The sequence below is a fragment of the Genypterus blacodes genome, unplaced genomic scaffold (genome assembly GCF_046128005.1).
Source record: "Genypterus blacodes isolate CSIRO-AG114 ecotype Tasmania unplaced genomic scaffold, CSIRO-AGI_Gbla_v1 ptg000053l_1, whole genome shotgun sequence".
NCBI classification, from domain to species: Eukaryota; Metazoa; Chordata; class Actinopteri; order Ophidiiformes; family Ophidiidae; genus Genypterus; species Genypterus blacodes.
Genome location: NW_027466865.1, coordinates 1,816,883 through 1,838,592, shown reverse-complemented (window position 1 = coordinate 1,838,592; position 21,710 = coordinate 1,816,883). Strand labels below are relative to the sequence as shown.

General features: G+C 46.3%; 1 protein-coding gene across 1 annotated transcript in view; it reads right to left on the bottom strand.

Moving 5' to 3' along the window:
- Window positions 1-2,928: 2,928 nt before the first annotated feature.
- bmp1a (bone morphogenetic protein 1a) overlaps window positions 2,929-21,710 on the bottom strand; it is a 29,211-nt gene continuing 10,429 nt past the window's right edge. Inside the window, exons 3-20 of the mRNA XM_076150631.1 lie at window positions 21,032-21,160; window positions 20,091-20,208; window positions 18,528-18,706; window positions 18,164-18,269; window positions 12,751-12,875; window positions 10,887-11,002; window positions 10,634-10,736; window positions 9,671-9,787; window positions 9,107-9,252; window positions 8,782-8,977; window positions 8,369-8,494; window positions 7,339-7,499; window positions 6,965-7,145; window positions 6,729-6,854; window positions 6,484-6,611; window positions 5,951-6,164; window positions 5,623-5,873; window positions 2,929-4,333 (exon numbers count right to left, since the gene is read on the bottom strand). Of these exons, the coding sequence (XP_076006746.1) occupies window positions 4,199-4,333; window positions 5,623-5,873; window positions 5,951-6,164; window positions 6,484-6,611; window positions 6,729-6,854; window positions 6,965-7,145; window positions 7,339-7,499; window positions 8,369-8,494; window positions 8,782-8,977; window positions 9,107-9,252; window positions 9,671-9,787; window positions 10,634-10,736; window positions 10,887-11,002; window positions 12,751-12,875; window positions 18,164-18,269; window positions 18,528-18,706; window positions 20,091-20,208; window positions 21,032-21,160 (2,657 nt within the window). The 3' untranslated portion in view covers window positions 2,929-4,198. The remainder of the gene's footprint in view (window positions 4,334-5,622; window positions 5,874-5,950; window positions 6,165-6,483; window positions 6,612-6,728; window positions 6,855-6,964; window positions 7,146-7,338; window positions 7,500-8,368; window positions 8,495-8,781; window positions 8,978-9,106; window positions 9,253-9,670; window positions 9,788-10,633; window positions 10,737-10,886; window positions 11,003-12,750; window positions 12,876-18,163; window positions 18,270-18,527; window positions 18,707-20,090; window positions 20,209-21,031; window positions 21,161-21,710) is intronic.

The window sequence follows — 21,710 nt, the reverse complement described above, 5'->3', positions numbered from 1 at the left end:
ACATATGCTGCTCTCACACCTTCTGGATTGTACCTTTTATGCTGCCAACACACACACACACACACTTATTCTGAAGAGTTGTGTACGCCAAATTGACCACAAGGTCTGCTGAAGACATTGTCCTCTTCTCTGACCCCTTTTTTGTCTTTTTTATATCTGCTTGAAACTAAGACCTCTTAAAACGGCTTTAAACCATCTCCTGGCGTCAGCAGGAAGATGGCGTCACTCCTCAGCTTCTCAGGTGGAGCCGCCCGCATTAGAAGGCTCTCAGCCTTAACCACTCGTCTAGCTCCCTCCACGCTTTCAGACAGTTTTTCAGCACCACTCCAAAACACCCGTCGACACCGGCTCTGCTCCGCTCCGCTCGGCCGGGCAGAGAAGGTAAAGGCCATTCTTCAAACCACGTAATGCAGTAACAGTAAGGGAGCGGCACTAAGTCAATGTCTGAAGGAGCAGTGAAGTTTCAGTGTGTGTGTTACTTGTAAATGTCAAATAAAGCTTCTTGTGAAAGCTCAGCACGCTTTGCTTCTGCGCTGTTATATAAAACGACTGCAGGTCAAGATGAGGACCTGTCAGTGTTTTGTTTACAGACACGTAATTACAGGCAGAGACGAAGAGCACCGTCTCTGCTTCAATGTAGTTAATTATTCATATGAAAGGGTTCAGAAAGCAACAATGATAGCAGTGCAACAGTGTTTGATGTCAGTTATTAAGGAGGGACTGCCCATTCGACAGCAGCACAATGATGTAAATACATATTTTACCTAAGAAAAGGCCTTGTTAATCTGCTGTGGCATTGTGTGGAAGAATCGTTTGTTTTTACTGAAAGGAGCAGTGCCAGAATAGTAATTTAAAGTTCTAGCACGAAAAAGGAAAAATGCACAGCAGGTTATCAATTTTGTCTGTATTTCTATTACTGTTGAGTTTTAATTTGTTTTTCGAAAAGATAAGAGCACGTAAAGGAAAATAATGAAATTTCCCAAGTATTTAAATGTGTGAATCATAAAAAAGTAGCAAAGTCAATGCCTTTTCTTTTTCAATATCATTGTTTGAACGTTTCCATCTGTATTAATTGCATATAAAATTGAGATTAATACATTTCAGTCTTGTGCTGAAGGCCAAACAGAAATCATTAATGAACCCAAAAACTTGCTTGAAACTTGAAACTGAGTGCGTTGGCAGAGCCCTTATCCTGACCACTAAATGCTGACATTCAAGGTCAAATCTGTGATCTCCACGTCAACAAAATGGACCTCTGTGCCAGCAAGATTAAAACACAGAACACAAGCGGCTACAGATACCAAATCTAAGACTATTAGCAGATAATTTAACCTCATTTATTCATGGTCTCTGATGTTATTTTACTTAAGGATCAGTTGAAACACGTCCACATTAAGGATCCTTATCCTTTTAATAACATTCCTACGCATGTCGTAAGAAATCTGCGCTGCCACAGTGTCTACACATGCACACTGAGAAGTCATTTTGCGCATCAACAGGTTTAGAACTTCACCTCTAAGATTGATCAGGATTATGGAACATTTCATCACAAATCTTTCTGTTTGCACTAGCAGCTAAATAAGATGTGAGGTAAGCTCTGGTCTTACCTGGTTTCCTGGTTTGCGTCGCCCCTCCCCCTCCTCTAATTAACTCAAACAGATGCACCTGGTCACACCTTCACCGATAAGTGGGATCAATCCTAATTTGATCAACAAAGTGAGACCAACCTTCAAGATGCAGTGTATCACTGCGTTAAGAAGATGTTTCCACCCACACTGCCAGACTTGGTTCTAAATATAACAGAGAAGGAAATACAAATGAAAAATCACCCGAATATCACTTCTGCGTGTTTGTTCGGGTAGTTTTTCTCTGGTAAGTCATTGAATTGATTTTGATTAACTTTGTTTGGCAGCTCGAACCGTCTGCTGCTTATTGTTCCTCAGATGTGCTGCCTTTGTGACATTATTGGCTGGCAAGCAGCTTGTTTTCGATCCAAAGCTATTTTTAATTTGTAGTTATGAACGTTACAGATGATGAACTCATAAGATCGGTCTTATGAGCAGTTTAATAGGTTTTGATGATATTATTCTGTCAACAATGGATCTCTGTGGCTCTGCAGTGTGGTGTGAGGGTATTGGTGAAAGATTGCGCAACCAGACCTGAATCAATTATGTTGTTTTAAATGTGAGGTTATTCATTTATGGCCTCATTTGTAAACTGCAGCAGATAAAAATCTATTTTTACTGTTGCGCCTGTAAAATAAATAATCTTAAATTTCCTGTCATGTGGTGTTATTGCTGAGAAGTCAACCAACCAGTGTAACAAAAGCACAAATCCATTTTCAAAACCTCTCATTCCCCTGAATTGTTGCCGTTTATCTTCTCTCTCGGGGTCGAACTTATTTATCATATTCATGCCGTGACAGAATTTTTGTTATACTTTCTGGGTGGAGATGATTCATTTGAAGTAGTGTGACGGATAAATAGACAGGGGCGTCCCTGACCTGCATATGATTTCCCCTGGAGAAGATCATTCAGTGATTGCTTCAACGATAAAAGCTGAAGGAAGGAAAAATATGATGAGGTCTGTTCTTCGATAAACAAGAAATGTTGTCAATGGGGAAATTGGGAACTGCTGCAAAACTTTCAGGCATAAATAAAAATTGGGGAAATTTGAGACACTCAACATTCTCACCTCACCTACCCATTACAACTGCATGTACCGGCTCAGTCTCAGTGTAGCAATGGCAAAGGTGCAAAGTCAGTGTTGTTGTGTAATGGAAGTAAACGTAGAGCCAAGACTATCTTACCCAAAAATCCACAAACAGATTTCACTGAAGAAAGGTCAGACAAACAGCTATGGCAAACTATTGTTCACACAGCGACATTCTCATACTGCAGAGTGAGAAATAAATGGAGAAAAAGAACGTGTGAGCAACATGGTATATTCAACATAGACCAATGGCTATACATTAGAAGGCAATTCTAGGGCTAATTTCTACAGTACCGTTCCACCTTTACATTATATATGTAATTACTTTAACAATAAATACCGAGGCTCATTTGGATCTTGAGAAATACTTCATTGTTGCAAGAAAAGGCATTTCCTCTGGAGAGAAATTATTTTACATCAAAACTGTAAATCAACACTGAAACATAAGTCATAACTTTATTACCCCATGTCACAGGGCACACACAATGTTCAAGTATGCCTGAGGAACTAAATGGAGCAATTTAATAAAAAAAACAATGAGGAATAAGAAGAGATAAAATGCATTTAAAAAGAAGTGAACTGACATTGCATTTCACAAAAATTCATAAGCTCGTGATTTTGGAACAATTCACTTTAAAGTGCTAACTGGTTTGAGCTGAAAAAAGCACATGTTCCCTTTGATCATACACATTAATTTATACATGGAGGTACAGTAATAGCCGGTCATCAGGCAAGCAATTACCAACCAGAAGACATGGACCACATTTCATTTATTAGTCCTTTAATATAATAACTGCTTCCTTAATTTCCTTGTTAATAGTAACAACGAGAATCTTTCCACTGGTTGCCAGGACAATGCCAATTACAAATGCTGGTGTTGTCACTGTACAGTTTCCTTCTCTCCTTGTAATTACATGCAACTGACTGACATACAGTATCAAAATCTCAAGTCATGTCCTTCTAATCCTCCTACGGATAGGAATCCTTGAAAGAAAGGGATGAGTGTGTGAGGAGAGGAGAGCAATTCCTCCTCTCCCCCCCTTTCGATGGTGGGCTGGCCCGACAAAAGCAGGGATCTGTCCAGCTGATGCCTGCCTTCCTACAGGTCCTGAGAATCCACTGTTTTCCACTGTGCCTCTTTTTACGAGGCAAGTTTTAAAAAGAAAGAAACAAAAAAAATCTGGAGGGGACCGGGTCAATACATTTCCCCCCATTATCCGCCTACAACGGACGTTCACCCTCCCACCCCAATCCTAACCATAAAAACGTAAAAACAAGGTGTACTGCAGAATGGCTTTACTCCTCACAGTCTGTGGGGGGAGCTAGAGCCCCTAGGAGCTGAGGTGCGGTTGGTGGTCTTGCGGCTGTTCTGTCTTATCTGATTCATCTTGGTGGCCGAAGGTCTCCGAGCGTGAGGCTGGCGCCTCCCTTGGGGGCCCCTCCGTTTGCCCCTCAGCCCCGCGCGGCCCCTTCTGGCCCCTGCTGGTCACTTGCGTGAGTGCAGTGTGTCCTGGAACTTGGTGCTGGTGTAGCGGACGTGGAATCCTTTTTTGTTGATTGTATCGTCGGAGCGGAACTTGATGACAATGGAGTCACCGGCCGAGTAGATCTCCTCCGGAGGCTGTCAGACGGGACAAAACAGATTCATTTGAAAGGCGTCACTCTCTGGTTCTACGGCTGCGCTTGAGTTAAATGAGGGAGTTCTTACAGGTCCACACTGAAAGTAAACCAGTCACCATGATAAATGACTTGTGACTGCAGCAGAAGTGCTAATTGTGTCACAGCCAGAGACCAGGTGAGGGTTCAGACTCTCTCATCTCTGTTTGGATTAGGACTCTGGCTGACATTATGCCAGGAGACATTAATCCATGTACTTCCTGCATTTCTACTCTCTTTAGCACAAACACAACTAAACTGTCTTGTAGGAAATCAAATCATTCGTTGCATTATGCCAGTGCAGGATAGATGCAAATGTGAGCCGACTGCTTACCAGAATACTGATATCACATGAATAATAAATCAGAACACAATGCAAAATAATTAGTTTGTTAAGGTGCTCAGGCAGCTGCAACAACAGACAGCGGCTGCCTCGCCACAGCAACCACAGCTTGTGCAACCACATGCAAAACACAACATTAACAATTCAGGCTGCCATTCAGAACTTATACCTGGAACAGACAAATAATTCTTAATAAGGTTCAGTACCTAAAACGTGACGAACAAAGCGGCCTACAAATTTTATTGTTGACCCAGCGAAATGTGGTTTAATTGAGAGAGGCCCGTGGGCTAAACGGAGGCCTTTCCCTGCACCATAATGAGATTTCACCCTACTTTGGACTGATTATGTCAGTTTATTGTGACCCGTTTTATAAAAAGAAACTTGATTGAGTTGCTGCTCCCTGGGGTACAGAGACTGTTATGTCCCCTCCGGCTACTGATTCATAGGACCAGGCTTCAGTAAAACGTCAGAGCTTATTACTGAAGTGTGTAAATGAAATCTAGCTGCTCCCTGACCTGAGGAAACTTGCTTTCCTATTCCCCGCTGGCCTTCTCGCTCTAAACTCTGCAGAACTCAGCAATGGCCGATTGACTTTCAGTTACAACCCCAGGCAGAGGGATTCTGAAAGGCTGTCGGCATCCGGGGTGTGACGGCTTGTATTGACCTCCAACTGCCTCCAAAGTAGTACTCCAAAACCCAGAGGAACTTCATTTCAATTTAGAGCGATTAAAGTCGGAGTATGGAGTGGAATAAAGGGCCCCAAGGTAAATCAGACCCATTTGGAATAATCTACTGGGGAAGGTTTTACTTAATAAATTCTAACACAATTATTTGTATGCCGGGTAAAACAGAAATGCATGGGTTGAAAAATCTGGGAAAAGGAGTTCCAGGTTGCGAGAGATGGTTCTTACCCCTGAGCCGCAGTAACGTCCCAGGCGTGGGGACTTTGTGTCCGCCCCGTCGAAGAGCTCCATGTAGTCGTAGCCGCAGTCCGCCTCCTCTTCAATCTCAAAGGTTTGGAAGATGAGCTCCACGCCGTAGCCCTTCTCCGCCGAGATCACCCACTGACAGTCAGAGGCTCCTGGGTAGTTATTGTCCCCAAACTGGGCATGAGAGAACAGGTCCTTGGTCTTGACTTCAGCCTTCAGACGACCTCCGCACTCTGTGGACAGAAAATAACTCATCATCACTCAACATTTTCTCATCATCTGTGCCATGAGTGTTATGACGGCGTCCTACCTGCAGTGTGCGAGGCCTCGAACCCTTTCTTCTGCACAGAGTTATCAGAGAAGAAGCGGATGAACAGCTTGTTGCCGCTAGACGTGAGAGGTGGGGGCTTCTTGCTGCCACAGAACCGTCCCATGCTCGGCGCTTTGGCATCTCGCCCGTCGTAGATGTCGATGTGATCGTAGGTACACTCCAAATGAGCCTCCATGTCAATCTCATTGAAGGTCTGGGACCCAACGAGATGTTTCAGTGAATAACAAAGGTACCAAAATAATGTGTGTCAACAGTGAGGTTTACATTGACCTGGTGTGAATTGCAAAATTGAGCAACAGTCAGACAGACACTGGGACAGACATTTAAAAATATCACCCAAATAAGTGTTTGCGTTCTCCCAGGTTGGATTTTATAGCAACAACAACAAGAGAAGCCAAACCTCATTATCAGTAGCTGCATTCAGCTTGCCAACTAATGTCCAGATGCCTTCAGTGGCCAAAAAAGCTACAAACAAAAGCATCAGGCTGACAAGTAAGATGATGATTACGTACGATTTTGATGCGGTGGCCAGGCGTGGTGGTGAGGACCCAGGTACACACTTTCTTGCTGGGATATTTATCTGGCCAATTGGGGCTGGTGATTACACCGCTCACACTGTTCACCGTGTGATCGCAGCCGGCTGCAGAGAGACATCAGAGTCAACACAGACGCTCACCGCCAAACACAAACAGCCCAACCTTCAGACTCCACTCATGGGCTCCATTGACCCTGATGAGGAAATGTCCAGCTTTGGTACCTTCTTTACAGTCGTGCTTGTTCTCGTGCAGCACAAAGCCGCTCCTGCACTGGCAGCTGTAGCTTCCGAAGGTGTTGACGCACTCGTGTTGACAGCCGCCGTTCTCCTTGGAGCACTCGTCTTTGTCTGACAAAGCAAGGAGGACATACGTGAGATTGGCTAAATAACTTCTTCCACGAAATGAGAGTGTAAACAGATGCGGTGATGTGCACAACACACACAGTCAGAAGGCTCACCTGAGAAGAACTGAGCTTTAAAGCCTTTTTTGGACACTGTGTTGTCTGACTTGAACTCGATGCGCATGTTGTTGTACTGGGAGGTAATGGCTTCTGGCTTCTCCGCCCCACAGAACTTCCCGTGTAGTCTGGAATCTGCAGAGAGCCCGCTGCGCACCTCCACGTAGTCATACTTGCAAACCTGAGCAGAGAAAGGCAGCATGTGAACGTGCCGCCTCTTGTGGCGCGAGACCTTTTATTTGACTTTAACGACGAAACACAAGGAAGTTTATTTGCTATAAACAGCAGAAGAGCAGCCACTGTGCAATTACAGAGAGAGAGAAAACACAGAACAAACCCACCCCGCGCCGATTCCTAAAAACCCCAGTGCTCACGTCATTGCCCTCAGTCTCGAAGACGTCAAAGAGCAGAGTGATGCGGTACTGTGTGGGGGCGACCAGCTGCCAGATGCAGTTCTTGTTGGGGGGGTACTCTCTGGGCCAGCCCGGACTGGTGATCGACCCGTTCAGCTTGGTGATGAAGCCTCCACAGGCAGCTGGACACACAGGAAACCAAGCTTGCGTCAGTAAGCCGATATGAAAGTGCAGCTCGACCTGCGTCCTCATTTGAGCGCAGCTAAAATTAAAACGCGGCACTGATTTCTTAAACGTGTTACTACAGTAATGTCACTATAGCTGCAATGTGTTGACGTCTGAACTATGAAAGTTGACATTCTGTCAATGTTTATATATCCACAGATTGAGGAAATGGCTGTAGGTCGCATTCCTCAGCTATTTTTGCATCCGATGTGGATGGAAGTCGCCACTTACTCAGCTATTTTTGATGCGCAGTGTTGACATAACTGTTTAACTTGCTAATGCAGATACACAGTTTATGAATTTAGGTGGAATTATATTCAACATCCATTATCTAAACTTGCACTGTTTTCTTTTCTACCCAACACAGAATGACCTAGGACACATAACTGACCACAGTATTGGGGGTTTGACGCTGATGCACTTATAGGACATACCTATTTCATTTCACAGTTAAGTAGTTTTGTGGTCCTTCCATCGTCTTTACAGATTTCTGCCACTCCAAATGTATTTTCTATTTTCCACAAAAGCTATCGCAAACATGATATTGATGTAGTGATAGCTGAGCTCCTCTATGGGCAGACTGTGGTTAGATAGTGCAACTGATATTGTACAACTTGTAAACTAGTAGTTTGCCCTTCAACAACAACACAGAATCCGTGGTAAACAATACTGCTTGCATTGTTGTGACTAAGACCTCGCTGCAGGCTTCTCCTCTGGCTTCCACGCTTGACTGTGCTGATTGTATAGTGGAAGATAACTGTGTACAGTTCTGTAGCATGTAAATTACACAGCAAGACAGGCTGGTGTCATTTCTCCCAATACTTACCCTCACAGCTGCGCTTGTCGGCGGCTAGCTCATAGCCCGGGTCGCAGGCACACTTGTAGCTGCCCAGCGTGTTGACACAGCGTTGCTCACAGCGACCATTGTCCGGCTTGGAGCACTCGTCCATCTCTGAAAGCACAGAGACGTGTTAGGGACCCTTTCAGGCGGCCCCCCTGGCTCCATAGCTTACAAGAGATATCCTCCACAACGGCAGCAGAGCCATAAAGGAAGGGGGTCCGACGGAATCCGACAGAGCAAGTGGGACAAACTAAACTAAATAACAGACACCAGTGTAATACATCAACCACAGAGAGAAGGGGAGAGAGAGCCATGACAGGAAAGTGTCACATCAGAAATACAGATTCTGAAATGTTTCCATAAGAAGTTCACAACTTCCACAATCCTGAACCTCTGACCTTTGAAGAAGTTGGCAGCAAAGCCGGCCTTGTTGACGGAGCCATCCGACACAAATTTCAGCCACAGCTGGTTGGAGCTGGTTTTGATGTCGTCTGGCTTGTCGTAGCCACAGAAGCGGCCCAGCAGAGGACTGTTCTCAGAGTTGCCGTCGCGCACTTCCAGGTAGTCATAAGCACAGCTGTCATGTCTCTCAATCTGGGGAAGGACACGCGGTGAGGTGACTGAGGTTAGAGCTCCACGTTAGCAAAAACCTCCAGTCATAATATCCTCCACCCTGCAAAAACATGGCGTGAGTGCATAAATAACCCTGGTGAGACGTCTTACCTCAAAAGACTGGAAGGTGAGGCCCACATGGTAACCCTGCGCCACAGAAACCTTCCACACACACACTTTGTTGGGCCTGTAGTCGTCGGGATAGTTGGGGGATTGGATCTGCCCGTTGTCCCTCTTCACCTCCCCGCCACAGATGGCTGCACGTGACAATAAAAAACAATTTGTGGCACTCCCTGGACAGCAATATCCTCAACACATGCTGCAAAAAAATGTGTGCTCAGTATTGTGATTTACAGAGTGCAGATTACTTGAAATGCCTCCACCATCACACACACACACACACACACACACACACACACACACACACACACACACACACACACACACACACACACACACACACACACACACACACACACACACACACACACACAATCACTCTGCAAGGCCGGGTCTGGAAACAATGGAGCTGATGGTGAAGGCCGGCCAAAATCTGATTAATGCAGCGTAAAGTTCCTGACACATCAGCAGTAAAGGAGCCAAAACCCCGTGAATGTTACAGCGTCTAAGAGCAGCTCTCAGGCACATTTTTTAGCCGGAGGAATGGGCGCTTACCCTCGTACACGGCAGAGAAACCTTTGCCCACCCAGTTACTGCTGCTGCGGAACTCGATCCACAGCCGGCTGTCGGTGGAGATGATCGGCTCGGGCAGCTTATCGCCACAGAAACGACCTGGAGTGGTACAGAAGGCATAAAAAGGTGACGGCTACTTTACCTGCAGCTCTGAAACGCACCTACAAAACTTTGAATGGCTTATAAACTCCTGAGCTGGACGTGTTGGAAGAGGACATGAGAGGACAATATTCAAGCACAGGCTGTGAAAACAACAATAAAGAAGCACCAAACTCAGAGTTGTTGTGGTATAGTGCAGCATTCTGGAACTTGGCTCCTCCATTCAAACGTACAGATTAACATTTGGTGCACTTCTGTCTTTCCGTCTGTAAACAAATACTTCACAGCTTAGCGTTTTGATCATTTTCTTTATATTGTTTACTCCCTGCAATCTGTGTGTGGCTCTCAAAAACTTGGCATCATTTTTCCCAAGTGCACATTCAAAAGTATTCCTCCTCCTCCTCTCGTCTGTGCACGGCTCTGTGAGTTTACTCTTGCTTATTAAAGTTTGCAGTTTGTTCAATCTTTGGCCGACAAACAACAGTATATATTTGAACTGATGTTTGAATTGCTTCTCTGTGAAGCTACTACAGGATAGAGATGCATGAGAGCTGCAGGCATTTCCAGATACATTCTAAACGGAAAAAAACACTTTCTGAGGCAACGGTAAGCACGTCTGCGGGTCTCTGAGGGTCCATTGTACAGACTACAGGACCGCTACAGACCTGATAAGTCAACGCCCCAGCTCAGTTGTAATTTCCCCCAAATCGTTGCATTTCCTAACATTGCATCATTTTAAGTATTGATTTAAAAGCTCAATTCAACAGAAGGCACATTTCTTACAAGCTATTCATTAAAAAAACCATACACTTATGTATAATTTGATCGTGATCCTCCAATACCGACCTTTGAGCGGCGCCTTCCTCCAGTATCCATCTCGAATCTCTACATGGTCGTACCAGCACAGGTGACTCCTGTACAGATCCATGGAGGTGAAGTTCAGAACAATCTAAAGAAAAAACAAAAAAAAACAACAGGACACGACATGGGGTCAAAGGTCACACAGTGCTAATAAGGCGGGGGTCACAGCTATGTCAACGTATAACCGAGGTGTCTGTGAGTTGGCAGGCGGGGTTTCCATATGCTCACTCGTTCATACCTTCTCCCCCGGCGTGACTGAGATCCTCCAGATGCAGTGCATGTAGGCCGAGTATCCATTCGGGAAACCAGGAGAGGAGAAGTTCCCGCTGCTGTCCTGCAGACTGTCCCCACATCCTGTCCAGAGAAAAACACACACACACACACACACACACACACGTGAACGTTTCTGCCTGATAACACCTAAGCCATTGATTCCCACAGACACACAGCTCTGAAGTAAATCCCCCTGGAAGCTTGCATGCGTGACGGCGGAGTTATAACACAGAAAGCAAAGGGCAGCGCTTTAATGTTCAAAGGCAACATCTGCTGATAATATTCCCTTTCCTCACCGCTGCCCCCCAGCTCCACTTACTCCAGATGATGATCGCACAAAAGGGGGGGGGGGGCCGCATGTGACACTTTTCCTCCAAGCATCCTCTGAAAATAAACCCTGCCCGCTATAAATAACCCGGCCCCTCTGGAGGACGTGATGCATTATGTACACACTTCCCACTTACAAACCAGCCTTCGTTTGGACTGTCAAAACCCAAGCGTGTGATCTGGGACCCGTTCCAACCGGGCATACGCGGCCATCACGGAACAGATCCGTGGAAAAGACTGAAGGGCGTCGATGCCAAGTGGGAGAGAAATTTGCCTAATTAAGACGGGGAGGAAATGAGAGAGAGAGGAGGGAATTTGTGTCTTGTCTCCAGGATGTATGCAGATTATTACCTCTTTGTTTTCTTTTACGGAGCTCAGCATCTAGTGGGAGTAAGCAAACCCCACCCCCTCCCCCCGAGCTGTTTACATTCACCGCTTCCCTGGAGGACCGTATGTAAGCAGTAAAACAAGCAGGCCTGAGCTGTGAGATCTGTGTAATAATGCCTGGCAGAAAGTTTGCCAATAGTCCACCGTTAACAAGCAGCCGGGCACAGACTAAGGGATGACAAACTCTACCAGGAATGGTGCCGGAGTGGGATATCCGCAGCTCTTTAGAGGGTTTTTTTTTTCCCTTTCACACACGTGGAGTGTTTCACTACCTCATCCCCCACAATGTGCGCCACATCATCTGCTCCCTCACGAGAGACAGATTGAGAGAGAGAGAGACAGAGGGAGAGAGAGAGAGAGACAGAGACTCACTCAGACTTTATTTAGAAAACTTCACCATCCACAGCCATTTATGGGTAAAACCTTCCCCATCTACAGTAAAACCACAGTGGCTGGTCCGTCTCTGGTGTCCATCACTGTTTGCTCATTGAGCTTTAATGTGAGGCTGACAGCTCAGCTATCCTCGCCTGACCCACAATTAACCGTCTTGACAACAAATCCATTCAGCAGATGGTCGATCCTAAACGTACATCTGTTAATGCTATAAATTCAGTTTACTTGTATGGTTTTGTTTTGCCAGCAGCATTAAGAATCCTCCTGCTCCTCTCTGTAAGCTTAAACAATGCGGACGGTTCAGAAAGTCAAGACTCGAGTCTCCTTGGCGGCGGAGTTGCACAGTTTACAGTTTCAGCGCTGCATTGTGTCGACCCGGGTGCATTTTAGTTCTCGTCCTCTCAGGACCAGCTGTGCATTTGCGTCTTTCTGGGGGAAGAGTGATGACAAACTTCCTGTCCCTGGGTAGTGTTTACACTCCTCCTGGCTTAGGGAGTCGCAGAAGCCGTAGCCAAGGAACCACACCACATCAATAAATGTGAGCTGCATCTTGGAAAGGCAGGAGGAGCTCTCTGTGTGTGTGTGTGTGTGTGTGTGTGTGTGTGTGTGTGTGTGTGTGTGTGTGTGTGTGTGTGTGTGTGTGTGTGTGTGTGATATAGTGTATGCATGTAAAAATAGACAGGAAAAACCCATAGCAGACAGATCTGTCATTTTGGTCTTACTGGAGCATTTGTAGAGTTTGCGTGCCTGTGCAATATCCCCTTTGCTCAGTCTGGTTCTCTGGCCAATCGGTGGTCGCACTCCGTTCACATCGTAGCGCGGCAGGATGGTGTCCAGGAAGATGCCTCTGTAATTCAGACAGAGTGACAGCTGTTAATGCCCCACCAAAACCCCAGAGACGCCATTCATACAATCCCACTAAGCATTACAACATGCAGGTCATATTTACTCAGAGATGAACGGAGTTATCCCCCCCATCAGTCACTGCTGACAGTGTTATTACGTCTCTGAAGAATTGAGATTTATCAAAGCCGCGAACCTCCAGACACTTTTTAGCATTTTAGACAGAGATTTGAAAAACAGAACAGAAAAACATAGAACCATGCAGAGGTTTTTAATAATTTCCTTTCGATTCAAGACACTTCAGGCAAATATGCAAGAGACTCAGACTGCAGATGAGACGATAGGTCCCAGTTTCAGAGGAGTCGCTTTCTTGGCTGTGAAAAACATCTTTCATAGCTAATATGACACCATTGCCATTATCATCATTATCCTCATCATCATCATCATCATGACCATTAAGCCACTTTCCAGCTGATCTGTTTGGGAAGAGATAAAAGTGTTGAGGGGCCAACTCAGGTGAGTAAGTTTCGGTGCTGAAGGAGGTTAAAGCTGCGGTCACGGACAGCAGAAGGAGAACTTGTGATGGATTTCAAAATGGATGCAGATAAAGTTTCATACCCATGTCGGGCTCTGAACTAATCAATCAGCATAAATTACCTCTAAAATAGGATCAGATTTAGTTTATTGATGGCAACATTTGTCACACACTTAATCTCCAAATAGTATTAATATGGAACTGGTGAGCATTAGGTTGACTCAGGTCTCTGCTTGATCATTATCACTTTCCAACCGCGTACATTCGAATGTTGATGCTATATGGAGATGTGAAAGCAGCTCTGGATGCTCCAGTATGCGCCAGTTTTCTCATCTGGCTCTCTGGGGCCTGAGTTTGAATGAGCTCCTTCACATCCATTTTCGCACCAGAGTGAAAGTGTTTGTCTGCGTTAGATTGCAGAAGTCAGTTTTTACTCTGAAATACTGTTTCCAGGATGACAGCTGCAGATCTATTCTCATAAAAGGTAACGGCTGGTCAGTTGCAGTCAAGGGGTCGCAGGCTTGCAGTGAGTCTTGGGGTCGTGCGGTCTGTTCCTGAGGTTAACGCTGACATCATGGCTTCACACGTCTGCCGTACAGATGGACCACAACTAAGAGCCTAAGCCCCCTTCTCAAGAATTCCTGGGTGGAGATCCAAATAGATTGCATCAGCGCCGAAGGTGACGACCCGAACCACAGACACATCTGTTATTAGAATACAAACTCCATCACATAAAGCGTCCGGTGAGTCATACGGGTCGACCTTTTGTCCACACTGCTGTCTCACTTGACACTTTGCTAGTTTATCATCTCCATTTTCTCCCAAGTATTGGCGAAGAGCGGCCTGGCTCCCCTGTTCGTTCCCATGGCGACGTGCCTATCAACGGCAGGCATGTGCAAACATAGCAGCCTGAGCTAACAGTTTTGTCTCTGCCTGCCTGTCTGCCTGCCTGCCCGCAAGCTTCCAGGAGCCCGTATGCTGGCTGCCGGTGAAAAACGCCACTCCAGTCGGTGTCAGAGCAGACAAAGGGCACACTGGCAGGTCTCTATTTGAGTTGGCACCGCTCCATGCACCCGGTCTGAAAAATGTCTCAGGAGTTGGGGGTCGGGGGGGTGGCAGAGCCGTGGGGTCGGGTAACATACCCCAGACAAAAAAGCATAGGGGGGAGATCAGCGGTGCTCGTCCCCAGGAGACACGGCAAAACATCAAGACCAGCCATGAAATCTTCCCAACAACGCCCGCAGCTAAGGCCGCGGCTTCCCACGGTGATTTACTGTAAAACACCACGCTAACACGCTGGTTAATAATGCAGCAACAATGGAACACACTGGTACAGGTAAATCAGCCAATGGGCTCTGTTGGGGGAGAGTGTTTGGAATGACTTGTGAAAAGCCAACAGGAGCCCCCGTCTGCTCGTACGGCTCTGTGAAACATTCCCCAACAGCGGCAGCCATTCCTCTGTCAAAACAGCCGTATTGATCGTCCAGGGGAAACAACATTCCACAAATTAGGGGGATTGCAACAAACTGCCAGTTGTAGCGAAAAATAGAATGCAGCAGATTGAAACTTCCAAAAACACACGGCAGGGCCGCTCTGCTCCACGGTGCGGTCCCTCACCGCATATTTACAAGATCCAGAGGAAGTACAGTGAATGAAGTACAATTCCTGGAATATAATAACAGCAGCTAAATGCACATCCTGTCGCATTTGACATCTTATGCGAGATGCATAACCACACACAAAATGTCATTAGTTCAATACAAAACAACCATTCATTAGATGTGGTGTGCTTTCATGTCTCAAAGGGATCCCTGCAGACCTAAAAGCCTGACTAATTTAATTGCATTATGCTGCAGAATTCCAGTTCCTGTGTGTGTGTGTGTGTGTGTGTGTGTGTGTGTGTGTGTGTGTGTGTGTGTGTGTGTGTGAGAGAGAGAGAGAGAGAGAGAGTGTGAGTGTGTACCGCAGTGCCTTCTTGACCTAACTGTTGGCTGTGCGGGGCCAGACAGGCGTTTCTGTACATTGGCCCGCACTCAGCCAGAGTTCAGACAAAGATTCCCTCTCTGCTTCCCAGAATGCGCTTGCCACAGGAGCATGGCAGAGTTGATTTGGGAAGAGGCCCGAGAGAACACAGAGCGCAGAGGAGCATAGAGGAGGGGGGAAAAAACCCATACAGCTGATGAAGAGAACTGAGGAGGAACAAAGGAGAGGCCAACAGCTGGTTCTCATATCAGAGTGAGGTAGTAATGATCGCAGTCTGGACCTGCTCGCTGGCTTTTTGCTTTGACTCGCGTGTGCCCGTAGCAGCTCGCATGACGCCCACGCTGGCTCACTGAGGGCTGTCAAAGTCATTCCTGCTTCAGGTGGAACACTGCAGCTGTGCAAAGGGCTCCCCCATTTTGTTTATCTGTGACATTTTGCAAATAGAGCTTGGGTCTCAAACCAAATTCCATGGTGGGCTGACCAAACCTCCTCCAGCTGAACTCGCTGGTTGACTCCTCCTCTCTGACTGAGAGTGTGGCGATCATTGAAATCAGCTGGTGTGTTGTTTTTTGGGGTCCGGGGAATGGAGGCGAGGATCAAAACGCAAATGCAAGGTATAACGCAATCCTGAGGTCATAAACACATCTCCTGCAGCTGGAGGGTAAACAACCAACGTTTACACGGCTTAATGCAAAGCCCCGGCTGTCACAGCAGCTTGCATGTGAATGGAAAACTTCTCAACATGCCACTTTGCAGCGAGTGTGGTACCGCTTCGTGTGATTACAATGACGACCGAAGCCGCCTCTGAGTCAACTACCCCGAATCTCTTTTTTGGCTTTGCCGTCACCCAGCTGGTGACCTCTGCAGAAGGAGACGAGTGTTTGTCAGGAGAGTTTTTCCTCTGTGCTCTGAACCTTGTCAGCCCCCCCGGTGTGCTGCTGACTGACAGCACAACATCTGGAAGGGCTTCCTGTGGCATCCGACAGGGAATCTGACATCTGATAAAGGTCAGCTGTGGATGCTGTGAAGTGTCATTAAAAGCATCCACAGCGCTGCTTTTCAAAGGCAGGGATAGTGACAATCGCAAACAGTATGGGAGCAGAACACGCTGCCATCATCCAACACATTTGCAGTTCCACGTGTTAAGGAAACAACATTAAACTTTCCACTACTCCATAATTTAACACGTGTTGATGATTATAAGGGTTTCACCTACAGTGAATTGTGCTTGGAGTACATGGGAGGATCAGCTGCAGGGCATTATAACACCTTGGTACTGCTGTAAAGCCTTCAGTGCTCACATACACATTAAATCTGTGAGCTCCTGTAACCTGGCATGCAGATCATGTTGCTAATCATCAAAGCCTCTTCAAACAGCCTTTTGGAGCATAATGAGGTGGTTCACAACCTTTTACAAGCAGCTTCACTGAGCTTTGGGGAAGTGCAGTGCAGGAAAGAAGCAGGACTTACTGTTAGTGGGCTTAGCTCAAACCCCAGGATCGATGTTGCTTTACTGGGCTGTTGCCGCTTAGAGCAGCGGGGAAGCGAGGAGCGGCGCTTTAATTGGAACATGCTGTAGGTAGGAGTTGGCTCATCCCAGACAAACACAGCTTCACAGAAATCATCCCAGAAACCCCATCTGATATGTCTGCATAAGTTAGGAAAAGCTTGATTCACGATACAAATACCGACGCCATTTCTTTTCTGGGAATCTGCAATTTTGTGGCAATTTCACAAGTCGGCATCACGTTTGAAAACGCCTGCGAGATTTTCATAAAGGTAACTGTTCATTTCCCTCAGACAGCAGAACTTTTCCATTACTCGTCCTAAATTGCTCGTGTGTAAATTTAATGCCTTCAGATTAATGGATTTTAAACGCCCCAAAGTTATGGTGTAAACGTATGAATAGTTGCAGTGTAATAACTTTCACATCCAGGGCCTAATTACCATGAAAATACCCCACGGAAGATTTATCGCATCATTAGCTCAACCGCTCTGCATTTGAAGCTCTCATTCACCTCAAACTGCTGCTTGCGGAAAGGGAAAAGTAGAAAACAGGGGGTTAAAATTGAACTTTTACACCTTATTAAACTCTAACTGTAGTGGTCCGTGTCCGGGATTCCGCCTGTAGATCTGAGGATGCGCTGCTTTCCTGTTGCAGGTATCGTCTAAACTCCTAAACACGACTGCCCTGCACTGCTGCCACCTACCGAGGAGGAAAGTCTCCCCGGTTGCGTTTCAAACAGCGCTCACGTAGATGTCACAATAGCCAACAAACGTTACTTTAATAGATTCGATTATGCAGCAGTCAGACAAGGGACTTAAGAATGACATTTGCTGCAGCGACTTTGTAACAGCGAGATACCGACAGATTTAAAAGCTCCCGACAATGTCATTTCCCAGGAAACCAGCTTCCATCACTTTGTGCTTAAAACGCAGTGCAGACATTCCAGTAACAGGAAAGCCTTTCCAGAACTCCAGCAGTTTGTCCTTAGGCTGCATGTGTTCATCTGCATTTTTAAATTTTGCACAGTTGGAGGAAGAATTGAGCCTTTAACGCATATTTTCTTTGTTAAGCCTTCAGAATCGAGCCACATTACTCAACCGCAGCACGCAGACAGTGACCATAACAGATTGGCGCCGTTATACGGGACGACTGTGAGTGGGAATGGAAAAAGATGAGGGGTCAAAAGGTCACATCAAAGAGGGAGCAGCTAGATTTCATGTCTGGCGGACTGAACTGAACTGGACTGGAACTCTGGCACGGCTCGTACCTTGAGAATGTATTCCTGGCGTAGTGCATGATGCTGTCAAAGTCGTAGACTTCTCCCAGAGAGTCCACCTCCCCTGGCTCCATCTTCAGGAAGTTATACTCCTGTCCTGTGAGAGCAAAAGGCGCAAACTGCAGTTCAAACACTGAGCTGAGCTGAGTCTAACCTGTCCAATACATTATCACATACAGTAGATTCGGTCTGTTGATGCAGAGGAGGCATGTCTGCAAATGTAAACTCTAAAATATTAATGTTGTAAGCTCCAAAATTGCTACTATGTGGATCACAGATCTAAAAACATTTTGTCTAAGGTGAGTCTTCATATGCAGGATGCCTGATGACCCCAGCAGTGTGTCTGCACACCCACCTGGCTGAATGTTGTCCTTGATGATGCTGACATGCTCGTCTCGATCGGGCCGCGTGTGCTCGTGCCAGAAACCGATCACGTGACCAAGCTCGTGCACCACGATGCCGAACTTGTCACAGTTTTTCCCAATGGATATGGCCTGGGGGCCCCCTCCACGCCGACCCACATAGGAACAACACCTAGGCACGCACACATACACACACACAAACACAGAAAAACAGAGAAGCAGTGTTAACGAGGCCAAACTCTCGTGTCTGGGAGCCAAAGTCTTTATGTTTTAGTAAATGAAAAACCTCACTAACAAGTAAGTGGAAAGTATAGAGGCAGGCCAAACAAGTCATGGTCCCCAGGGGAGGAGAAGGAGGAATGTGCGCCGCGGCTCTGTGCAGCATGAGCAGTGTGTACGGCTTCCTATATTTCAGCTCTGTGTGAAAGTAATGAAGCCCGTAACAAGAACAACATTATCTCAACAACCCCCGGCTTGTTTTGCAGCAGCGCTTCGGCAGTGACCCGTCGTCCGCTCATACAGCAGTGACATTCATTCATTTATCTGCCAATGCAAATGCTGAGAGTGAGGCGGGCTGACTGCACTCCTCCATCTCAGCGCGACATGAAAGGTTCGGCGTGGGAGTCTGGAGGACGGGCACACACATCACGGCCCTGTGGGCCAGACGGCCGCTCTCTAATTACTGCGAGCCCGGCCAGGCTCTCCTGAGACACGCCTTGAACTTTGCACAGGACAGATGGGGGCCTGCTGAATATGCAGCAGAGTGCGGCATTCCCACTGCTAACCGCTGCCGCCTGCGTGGATAATGTCATCCCTGTTGCTCCAGAGGCCAGTTACCAGGCTAAAAATGGCCATCAACAGTTGGCTGGAAAATGTTCGGTTTTACGAGCTGCATCCGCTTACTGAGGAGTTGCTAGAGTTAAATGATACATAGAAAAGGGAGAGCAGCAGTGTGTGTAATGCCACAATGTGTGAGGTGAAGACATTCATGTTCATGGGGTGTCCTCCGGGACGCTCGCTGTAACACGTCTTTGTAACAGTTCTGGCCGGAATAAGTTGACAGGAGAGCGTGTAAAAAATATGTTGACACCCAACAAAAGGGCATCGCTACAAAACAGATTGTCAATAGTCTCTTAGCAACAGCGTGAGTCACACAAAGCGCTTCCCCTGAGCGTTTAAGAAGAGCCTCGTGGACGCTGAGCCGAACTTCAAGTGCAGCAAGAGCGGAAAAGGTTATGGAGAGAGGGAGGTGAGGGAGTTGTCTCCTCTGGGTGCAGTTTTGTTCTCCATGTATGACACACAGGCTGTGTGTCATACATGGAGTGATGCACTACAATGATGAGACACAGGGAACATTCCAGGCCACTGAATGGACATCTCTCTCAGGAGCGGTTGGGGGGCTGGAATAACAACCCGGATGGAGAGGATGAACAATGGTACAAATCTACTGAGGCAACCAAGCAGGGAAATAATTAGCTGTAGGTTAAGAGGCACGTCGGCGGTTGGGCGTTGTCCAATTCCCCCCTGTGGGAGACCCCAACGCCCCACTGACTCACCCGCACGGTCGGTAGGTGAACACAATGTAGCTCTCCTCTGTCGTTCTCTCGATGAAGGTCACACAGGTGTACTTCTCCCAGTGACGCATGGCCTGGCGGAATATCGCCCGCTGGCTGCCTGGGAGGGAGGCAGAGAGGGTGAAATCCCACACACACACACACACACACACAAACAGCATTTACCAGGTCTGCACAGCATTCTATGGAGGCTTATGGAACCCTGTGCTAAACAAGTTGAAAAGCTTCGAAGGGTTTAGTTAAAATAAGATGAGTTAGATATAATATGTTGCGCTGAAACTGTGACAATTTACCCTCAAGCGTCTAACGTGAAGCAGTGAGGGAATGTTCAGGGATTTACGTCCTGTTTGGGAATCTACAAGATGCTATGGCGCTGAGCTTTTATTGTGGCGGGCATAAGGGACTGTTCACAGGCCTGCAGACCTGCTCAATGAACGACAAATATACTCCAGAATGCTGGAATAAATTCCAATATGATTTCATGTTTCAATTCCAATAACGTGACCACTCCATCCTGCGACTACAGATGAATATGAGCAATTTGTCATCTCGGGTTCCGGTACATATATATTGTGCATTGTCCTTGTTTAATAAACTAAGAAATCAAAATGAATGAAGAAAATCTGCAACTGATTTCTTCCTTTTCTCATACAAAATCCCTTGAATTGACAACTTCCCGTCTGGCTGTACTATATTTATTCAGAATCATTAGTCATTATAGTTGTATTCATTGTCCCTGTTTCGAGCAGGAACATGATGAAACACAGAGGCACATTCATGCCGCTCCAGCCTAAATTGGCAGCAATAAATTGTGGTTTTACGATTACTAATGCTACACTCAGAGTGTTTAAATGCAGAAGTTGGATGATGCATGCTGGGAAGTACCATCCTGTGTGTTTGCCCTGTAGGTGAGTGATACCTACCACTGAAATTTCCGCTGATGACGTACGGGATGACACCTTCGGGCCAAACCCGCTCGGGTCGAGATGTGGCGGCTCGTTTCCTTCGCCGAGCACCTTGCCTGTTTTGGCCGCTCTGATGGGCCGACGACCCTGTTGGTTCACAGCATTTGCGGATTGAACAGAATCAAAGAGAAGTATAAAGTTCTTCACCATTTTCCTGTGTTTGACTGAGCAAGTGTCTCTTTCTCTCTGTCTGCCTGTCTGTCTGGAAGACAAATGAAGCTTTTAATGCTGTAATTGCAGGACATTATTCAAAATCTGACGCCATTTAGAAATCACATAAATGTTATTTTTCCATATTAAAATTAAGTTTCATTCTTCAAAGAGTCATTTGTTTAAATAACTGTGCTGTTCTTCCCGTTTTGCACTGATGGGCTTCTACAGAAGCTGCTTTCATTCTTTTGTAAATTAATTTCCCCGTTTTTATGTCACTCAGGCTCACATCAATGCAGGGTAACCATGGCGACTAAGCCACCACTTAAACCTGACGACAATATTAAGAAAAATCCATAAGTGAACCACATATGGCAGAATCACAACATTCTGCTGTGAGTTAGAATGAAGTGAAAGCACAAAAAAACACATCAGACTTTAGATACTTTCCACAAGTTGCATTAATGAGTGAAACATTCACTGTGGG